The following is a 9,487-nucleotide window of genomic DNA, read 5'->3' as shown; positions in this document are numbered from 1 at the left end:
AGAAACTGCCTTGGTCTTTTGATAGGCCAGCCCTTAAGTAGGTGGAGTAGACAAAACAAAATTCTGGGAGGAAGAAGGCAGTGAAGCAGACACCATGATTCTCCGACCTAAGACCGATGTAGGTTAGGATCTTTCCCTGTAAGCCACCACCCCATGGTTCTACGCAGACTATTAGAAATGGGTTAACCAAGATGTGAGAATTAGCCAATAAGAGGCTAAAACTAATGGGCCAGACAGTGTTTAAATGAACACAGTTTTTGTGTAATTATTTCTGGTGTAAAGCTAGCCGTGAGGGAGCCAGGCGGGAAGAAAAGCAGGCCTGCTCGCCTCATCACTACACATCCATCCATCAATCCATCCATCCATCCATCCATCCATCCATCCATCCATCCATCCATCCATCCACTCACCCATCCATCTATCCACTCACCCATCCACCATCTACCGTTCAATCTCTCTTCCCATGTACTGGGAACAGCATGTGGAGAGAAGATATTAAAGCTCTCATTTCAAAGAAACAAAAAACGAGTCCCAGAAACCACCTCAAAGCCCAACTCCAAAACATCTGCTGATGAAACCACATGGCCTCTTGACTTCGTTCATAAACAAGGGGCATCTAAACCATTTTTCCTCTGATACTTGGTCCTTTGTCATTGACCCAGCCCTCAAAGTCAGAGAAAGCCAGCACAGTCCTGTATCTCTGGTGTCTGAATGCCCCAGAAGGCACTGCTACCACACGCCTCACCTCCCCACTGCTGATTCCAGACAAACGCCATGACAGAGGAACAGAGGGAGGCAGGAAGAAGAGCGAACAGCAGCTGTTTGCATGCAGCTACTTCAGTGGGGTGCATCCTGAGTTCCCCTTCATTGGGGTGGACAGAACTGACTTACCCCAGCCACCTCCCGCTGCAGGATCCTGGCAGCCTCCGCCTGGCTTAGCCCTAGCTGCAGCCACACTGGGCAGGTCTTCACCAGCTTCTCCAGGACACTAATGCCCCGGCGTGAGATGCAGTTCTTTGGGGTGGCGGGCAGACCAAGCCTCATGCTGTCTTTCTCCTCGTCTTCCTCTCCGTCTCCTTTGCCAGCATCTGCAGTAGGGCTGAAAACAGGACACAGAAGGAAATGGTCAGCGCATTCTTCAGAGAGCCACGAGAAGGTGAACAATGAGTAAGGGCTGAAGCAACCCTATTTGCTCGTTTAACATCTATGTGGCCAGGGCCCTTTGGAGAAATGATATCAACAGCTGAGTCTCCATGTAAGGCATGTTTCATTATAGCAAGTAAGACATACATAGAAGCCGCCAGCTAAGGCACAAGAAGAGACTAAAAATAACAGGAGTCAAGTGGACACCGTGGCTAATTTCAGCCCAGGTGAACTCAAAGAAGCATGGTGGCATCTGAGTAGGTCCCTGAGGAAGGGTTTGAAACCTTTTAGTTGAAGAACAACTGGCAGGCTATAAAAAGTACACATGGCTTGTATACAGCTAGCTCCATTCTGACCTGTCCATGCCCATGTAGTCACCACCACGAACAAGAGAGACCTGCGCCATTCAGTGGGACTTGCCATGTTGGTCACTGGGTTAAGAGTGACTGGTCCATACTGAAAATGTAGGCTGAGAGCATCCTAGGCCCAGGTGCCCACAATGTACAAAATGGTAAGAAAAAGAAAGAGAAGGGAGCCCTACAAATCACCCAGAGAGAGAAGAGATGGGTGCAGTAGGTTGGGCAGTGGAACTGCAGGGGAAGGTCAGGGGGCCTGGAAGGCCAAAGAGGACCCCAGTACACAGTGACTTTAGACTGAAAATTGCAGGTGTCTGGGAAAGAGGCGTCCAGGAGGAACTTCAGGGCTGGGGGCAGGTGACAGGGATGCATGTAGAAAGTGAAGTCAGAGAGGGCAGGGGACTCCAGGAGTTCTGGAGCCAGAGAGCCTTTTCTCTAAGTAGACACTGAGGGAGGGGCCCCCTGACACTCTGTTCCCTGGACCAGACCTTGGGTTTCCTAAGTCTGCCATCTTTGCAGACAGAGGCGGATGCACTCCCTCTCTCCATAGTCCTCATGGCATCGTGAGTTGTAGGCTGCTGCTCTCCGGTGACCAAGTGGAAACTGTTCCAGACTCTAACTTGAGTCATGGGGACCTCATGTTATGCTTCTTTGCTCCAAAAGCTTCTGCAGCTCCCACTTCCTAAAGAATTCAGGCCAGTGCCCTAATATCCAAGGCATTCTCATCCTGAAAGGAATCCCCGAAAGGCAGCTGTCCATCAACCGCATGGAACCTGGATATCCTCCAGTCTCCTGCTTGAACTGCCTGTCTGCCTATAGTTCCCACAGGAATTTGATTCACTCCAGCTGATATGCAAAAGTATGAGACAAAATGTTGGAAATAACTATTGTTAAAAAAAATAGTTGAATTAGAGTTGAAAACTTCTACCCAGGTCTGAATGGAGGTAAAGCATCAGCCATGTAAGCACCAATCTGAGTTTGATACCTAGAACCCACAGAAAAAGCTGGGCATGATGGTACACACTGCAGTCCTAGTACTGAGGAGGCAGAGGCAGGCGGATGTCTGGGCCTTGCTCGCCGTGTGGCCGAGCCTCCTTGGCAAGTTTCAGGCTAGTGAGAGATCTAGTGTCTTAGGGTTACTGTTGCTGTGATGAGACACCATGACCACAGATACTCTCATGAAGGAAAGCATTTAATTAGGGCTTGCTTGCAGTTTCAGAGGCTCAGTCCATTGTCATCACGGCAGGAAGTATGTTGGCATGCAGGCAGACATGGTACAGGAGGAGTAGCTGAGAGTTCTACATGTGGATTCACAGGCAGCACTGAGCCTGGCTTGGACTTTTGAAAACTCAAAGCTCACCCTCTTCCCCAGTGACGCACTTCCTCCAACAAGGCCACACCCACTCCAATAAGACCACACCTCCTAATTCTTCTCAAGTAGTGCCACTCCATGATGACTAAGCTTGACAAATATTTGACCCCATGGGAGCCATTCGTATTCAAACCACAAGCCCCTGACTCAAAAAACAGGATGGAAGGTGCTAGAAGAACAACACCTGAGCTTGTCCTCTCTTTCCACACACACGTGGACATACGCATGCACACACAGACACATGCACACACAGAAGCATGCACACACAGACACATGCACACACAGACGGATGCACACACACGTGGGCCTACGCATGCACACACAGACACATGCACACGCCTCTGCCTGTTGATCTGGAGGGAGATATTTGCAAAACACATACTTCATGAGTAACAAGCAAGTCAATTAAAAAGGGAAGTCAAAAGCTTTGAACAGATTCTCCAAAGACAACGGGTGTGAACCCGTAGGCAGGTGGGAAGGTGCTAAAAATCCTTCGTTATTAGAGACATGTGAATTAAAAGCACAAGTAATACTATAGCACAACGAGATTGACATAAGGGCCACTCCCACCCCTTTTGCTGAAGGTGGCTCAGGTACCAGAAGGCTCTCAGGTTGGTATAAATGCAAATTGGTACAACCACTTTGGAAGATGACAGGACAAGTTGTCATAACCTGAACACACAGGTTCCATGACAGGTCCCATTCCTTGGCATGTTCCTCAAAGGAACAAAAGCCCACATCCGTAAGAAGATGGGCAAGGAAATGGTCACAGCAGCTTAACTTGCAGTAACTCTAAACTGGCTCAGGTACTCATCAATGGGAGGAGGATGAAGAGGCTGGACTCCCACACAAGGGAACAGCTAGCAATAAAGAGACCCACTGATGAAAAACCACATGGCCAATCACAAATGCCCACATTAAATCAAAGCCAGGGGCAAAAGAAAACAGATCCCATGAATCAATGTGAAGTCCAAACACATGTATACTTACACTTGCGTGTTTACTTTGCTCATATCCATTTTGTACTAAAAAGAACCATAACCTAATACTGAGCTCTGTAGGTAACACCCCATATGCTAATGTATTCAGGGAGGTTTAGAATTTCCTCTGGAATGCTCAAAAATAAAGTGAATTTACAGATATATGAAGGCATGCAATAATGTAAACAGAAAAACATTAAGGGTAAGTGGTAGATATGACTGTTCACTGCAAAATCTGTTCTTTTGCATGTCTAACATGTAACTTTACTTTTCCAGGAAACTGAGATAAAATTCTTCACATCCTGTGAAGGCCATTCAGATGAAGTCCAATTGCTATACTAGAAGCCCAGATCGGAAATCAGGCTGTGTGACTTTAGGCTCCTTATCTTACCTCTCTGGGCTTCAATTTAATTACCTTTAAAAAAATATGTCCTTGCTTTGCAAGAGTTACTGTGCCAGTCTGATGCAGAGTCTGCTGAAGATGGAGCAGTGTTTACCTGTAATCCAGCAGAGCTAGCGATTGGGTTCCTATGCCTGGGCTCCCCGTTCTCATTCCCCTCTTCCTGCTACCGTCTCCCACTGTGTGGACTGGGTATGAGGACTCCGCACATTTGGCTGGAGTGAATGGTGCTCACATCTGTGTGTTGCTCACATCTGGTCCTGGGGGGCAACCCATGCGTTCAAATGTACAGGAAACATGCAGCCTGACATGAACACAGACACAGTTGCCAAGAGAACCCAAGTTTCTTGACCAAGAAACAAATCTCAGGGAGAACTCTTCTCATGCCAGAAGGACAGCTGGTGGACAGACAGGCAAGGCTGGGTAGTCCCCATGGCTGGCAGTGACAAGCACCATGGATCAGCTCAACACAGTATCCAAAGATGCTTACAAGGCAAGTCAGCTCCTTGAGGCTTCTCTAGGTCCATGCTGAGCATGAACAAGACAGAGGCTGGCTCTCAGAGAGTCCTTAGCGTTTGTTTGTTTGTTTTTTGGCCTAGAGAATTCTGTAAGACGCCAAAGGTGTAGACTTCATACGAGGTTGGAAGAGTGACAGAAACCAAGGAACCACATGGTATCTGTCATAGCTAAAGACAGATGACACGGGAAACCTGGATTCTCAACTGTCCACAGGGGATAGGCAGGAGGCATGATCTCACACGCTGAGCTGGCCCACTCTGAGCTTTGCCTGTGACTCCTGCTGTCAGTGACAGTGGCTGAACCCTCTTGGCACTGTGCCTGTCATCGGTTGGCAGAGCAGAGACTCTGACACCCACGCCCTCCCTCCTGACAGTAGATGCTGAGGCCGCTGCACCCTGAAATCTTTGATTGTAGATAAAGAAGGAAGCAGGCGTGACATGTAACAGTGACAGGGCCATCATGAACAGAGTTGACAGCAGAAAGGAAATAGGCCAGGGTTTACAGGAGCTTTGCCACAAACAGAAGCCCTCCAAGTAGATGTTCTTTCGGTGCAAGGCTCAAGCAATGGCTCCAGTGGCTTCACAGCCTTCCCCTCCCACAGCTGTCCAGGGACACTCTGCTGCCTCATGTACTTGTGGTCAGTTTCCAGAGAAGTCCGCAGTGCCCTTCAGCACCCAGTTTCTCTGGGATGTTCTGAGCAGCTCTGGTCCGGAAGGATGGAGAGAGCAGGCTCCTAGAACAGTGAGGAAGGTCTGGGCTCTGTCACAGGCCTAATGAATATAAGTGGGAAGAATTCAGAAACCCTGTGGGGGTCAGAGCAGTGGGATGGCAGCCTGGGCTCTGGCTAACTGCCACCCACCTGGAAGAGAGCACAGAAGTTTCCCGGCCAAGAGCCAGGGGCTTTGGCTGCCTGGTGAGCTCCTGGAAGCTTTACTGGGAGAACTGAGACCTCTTGTGCAGTTTTGGATAGAAACTGGAGTGTTTGAGAGATGGGAGGACCAGGAAAAAGCCGTGTCACTCCACCTATTAGTATACCTTCTGGCAAAGCCCAGATACTCTGCACAGGGCTCCAAGGAAGCAGAGGAGGCAGGAAGAGCTTCACAGAGGTGATGTGTGCTCTGCCACCCTCATGACTGCTGTACCGGGCTGAATTGTGTTCCCAAAAGAGAGTCTAAATCTCAACCCCAGTACCCATGTAGAGACTTGGAGAAAGGGTCTTGCCAGGTAGAATCAAGGTAAGGGTCCTAAGATGAAATCTCCTGGGGTCAGGCTCTGAAATCTGTTTCTAACTATTGCACTAAAACGTTCCCCAAAATTGGGTCAACGAGATGGCTCAGTGAGTAAAATGGCTTGCTGCCAGTCTGAAGGTCTGTGTTTGGTCCCCAGGACCCACATGGTAGAATGAAAGAGTTGACCCTTACAGCTTGTCCCCTGACCTCCACACATACCTCATGGTACACAGACCCCCACAGACAATAAGTAATTAAAGGATCATTGCAATAAAAATAGTTTTTTTAACAAGTTAAAACCTTTAACTTTAGAAAAAGGTGATTTTTTTAAGTTCTACATTTGCATAATATCCTTGTAGTAGCTGGCAAAGAAAATTCAATAATCTTTTTTAAAAAAATCTTATTTGGGAACAGATACATACAGAAACATGTAAATATACACAAGGAATAATTTCCAGATGGGCACTCAAGGCGTCACTATAGACAGTTCTGAGATATGCTCGAATCATTATGATTCACATTGCTTCCGTGATGAAAATCATCTTAAACCAACAGTTTCCTCATCTGCTCCACGGAGCCGAAGGTTGTGCCCGCTCACATGACAGTCTGTCAGATCTGAGAGATGAGACACCATCACTCACACTTCCCAGCACCTCCTCTGCTAGAGATGGTGACAAAGGCCACCGCTGCGGCAGCATGTACCAGGAAAGCGGATTCCAGGGTAGAATGCCGGCTGTAGGTAACACGCCTTTTGTGGAGGCAGGGGGACCTGAGTTCAGATCCCCAGCACACATGTAAGAGACAAGTATGAGAGCACATGCCTGTAGCCTAGTGCTGGAGGGAGGGACAGAGATGGGAGGATCCTTGGAGCCGGCTGGTCAGCTGTCTAACCAAAATGGCAAGCCCCAGGTTCAGTGAAAGATCCGTTCTCAAAAAATAAGGCAGTGAATGGTGGAGAAAGACCTCAGTATCAAAATCTGGCCTCCATGTTAACATGCATAGATGCACACAAGAATACATATCACCTGCTCACATGTACCATGCCTGCACATACCATGGGCATCCCCCACACAGTGCCAAGTCTATAAGAAATGAACAGATAAACTTCCAGCCCTCAGCTGTCACAAGGCAACTGACACCACCCAATGCACAGAATGTCAGAAGCCTGAAGACTGAGTTGGTGTTCATTTCCCATTGCATCTCTGGGGCGAGCGTGCTTGCAGCGCTCGCTTCTGCTTCCTGGTCTCCGCGGGAATGGTGGTTCTGTAAGTCTATTTCTCCATTAAAGCTGTATATATTCTTACAATCTGTCTGCATTCGTTTACGCCGTTACAAACAACAAAACAAACAGGGCCTGAGAAATCTAGTGCCCTGCTGAGTCAGGGAAAAGAAGAGGGGAGGAGGAGGGAGACACAGTGTTCACATCCATAAGAGAGGAGCTGCCACAGGAATTCTTTGTTCTGTTCCTGCAGTTACCCCAGGAGCCTGGAATGAAGCCCAAAGAGAAAGTCCTAAAGTCAAACAAATGAAAACACCAGAATTAGGAGAGCGATAAGCAAACTGCATGCCGAGGCCAAAAGCACTCACGACAGCTGTGTGTCTTCTCTGTGGCCACAGTTCACCCATGTGGGTAAGGGTACTCCCTGGTGGGGGTACTCCCTAGTGAGGGGGGATGGGTGCTCCCTGGCCCAGGGGGTGAGAGTGCTCCCTGTGTATGTAAGGTAAAGGAATTTTCTGGCAAGGGATGGGGGTGAGGGTACTCCCTGGTAGAGGTGAGGGAACCTTCAACCAGAGTTCTAAGACTACTAAAAAGAAAGACAAGGCAGATATGGTAACCCGATGGAATGTCACAGCTGGATTGCAGCTACACAGGGTATCGCTGAGTTTTCTGTAGGTTTCTTGGAATAGTTTAAAATTTTAAATTATGTTTATTTATTGTGTGTGGATGTGGATCCCATCTGCTACAACAGTGTGGGGGTCAGAGGACAACTTGTGAGGGTTTGGTTGGTTCTTTATTTTTATCACGTGGGGCCTGGTGCTCAAAGTTAAAGCCGTCAGGCTTGGCAGCAAAGTGTTTCATCTGCTGCGCCACCTCGCCAGCCCTGCGCTCCAACGTTTGTTTGAAAAAGCAAAAAGCCCATATGCTGGCTCTCCTTCTCTGAGGTGCAGGGGAAGGTAGTCTGAGGAACCCAAATCTTTCCCTCCGGCCGGCACAGCCCTTCACCCCATCAGATGGAGGGGAGGGACAGGGGCTCACCACCTTCCTGGGTAGCCTGATAGCAGCCACTATCCTCAGTTGCCATGTGGCTGACATCTGTGCTTTGCCTCCTCAGAGCTCTGAAGTCAGGTCAGAAGCCTGCACATCCATGTTAGGAAGGAATTGGAGAGCCCAGCCTGGGGGGGGGGGCAGTCCATGGCCAGAGATTTGGAGTCCAGCGCATTTTTAGGGAGCAGCTTGGGCAGCCATCTCTAGGACATTGTGGCAGAAACCCGAGAAGGCCATTGGGGATTGTTCCTCTCTCCTGTGACAGCTACAGCACTTGGGTCAAAGAGCAGCAGCCGATACCGAGGGCCATCAGACCTGACGTCCTGGACTTAAGATATTCACAGTAGCATAAGGCAGGCCACAGTCCCAGGGAAGATAGACCCTCCTTCTGAGGCTACTGCACCCTGCGAGCCTCATGGTCTTGGGATAACCAGGAGACTATACCATCTGCCTTAGTGCTGAGTGAAGAACTAACGGAGGCAGCACAGGCGAGAACTCAGGCCATCACGGACGAAGCAAATGACAACCTCTAAATGTGATGAGGTCCCCGGACCAGTGTCAGGGGGAGGCGAGGCTGAGGAGACAACAGGCAGGACTGGGACGGAGGGGGATGGGTGAAAGCATGAGGACTGAGCTGGGGGTGGCAATGTGCACCAGCAATCCCAGTGCTGAGGATCAGGGTTTATTGGCCAGTCAGTCTAGCCAATCGCTAAGCTCTAGATTCATTGAGAGAGACTCTGCTTCTCCTGCACTTTGCAGGGCTGTGGTGACAACCTCCTGCCCCTATACAGCCCTCCCCCAACGACTTCGTGATGACAGAATGTGTACCTCCCACTTAGGATCTTGTGCCATCCGGGCTGAACAGCACTCAGTGGGAACATCTGTCCGCTGCTTCTTCCAGACAGACAACGAGCCGCAGGCTGGCACACACCACCTCGAGAAATATGCTGACCAATCAGTCTCTTTTGGAATAGTTCTTAAAGGGTCCAACTCTATGGTTTTTAATATTGTCACAGCTGTGCAGCTGTCTTAGGATATTTTAGTCACCAGCCAGTCCCCATCCCCCGTCAGCAGCTTCCACTCATTTGCGCTTTCTCTTTACCGACTCGCCTCTCCTAGGTATCTCCTGTAAGTGGACCTGGGCACTGTTCAGTTTCTTCCACTTTGCTGAACATTCTCGAGGTCCACCCGCCTGAGTGTGGTGACTAGCAGAGTCTATCAG

At 49.2% G+C, this 9,487-nt stretch overlaps 1 protein-coding gene across 1 annotated transcript in view; it reads right to left on the bottom strand.

The window, feature by feature from the left end:
* Rin3 (Ras and Rab interactor 3) overlaps positions 1-9,487 on the bottom strand; it is a 107,383-nt gene that overhangs the window by 78,621 nt on the left and 19,275 nt on the right. Inside the window, exon 2 of the mRNA XM_013346824.2 lies at positions 892-1,099. Coding sequence (XP_013202278.2) covers positions 892-1,099 — 208 coding nt within the window. The remainder of the gene's footprint in view (positions 1-891; positions 1,100-9,487) is intronic.

This window comes from Microtus ochrogaster, chromosome 1 (assembly GCF_000317375.1).
Source record: "Microtus ochrogaster isolate Prairie Vole_2 chromosome 1, MicOch1.0, whole genome shotgun sequence".
NCBI classification, from domain to species: Eukaryota; Metazoa; Chordata; class Mammalia; order Rodentia; family Cricetidae; genus Microtus; species Microtus ochrogaster.
The sequence above is the reverse complement of the archived record's forward strand: the minus strand, read 5'-3'. Positions and strand labels throughout refer to the sequence as shown.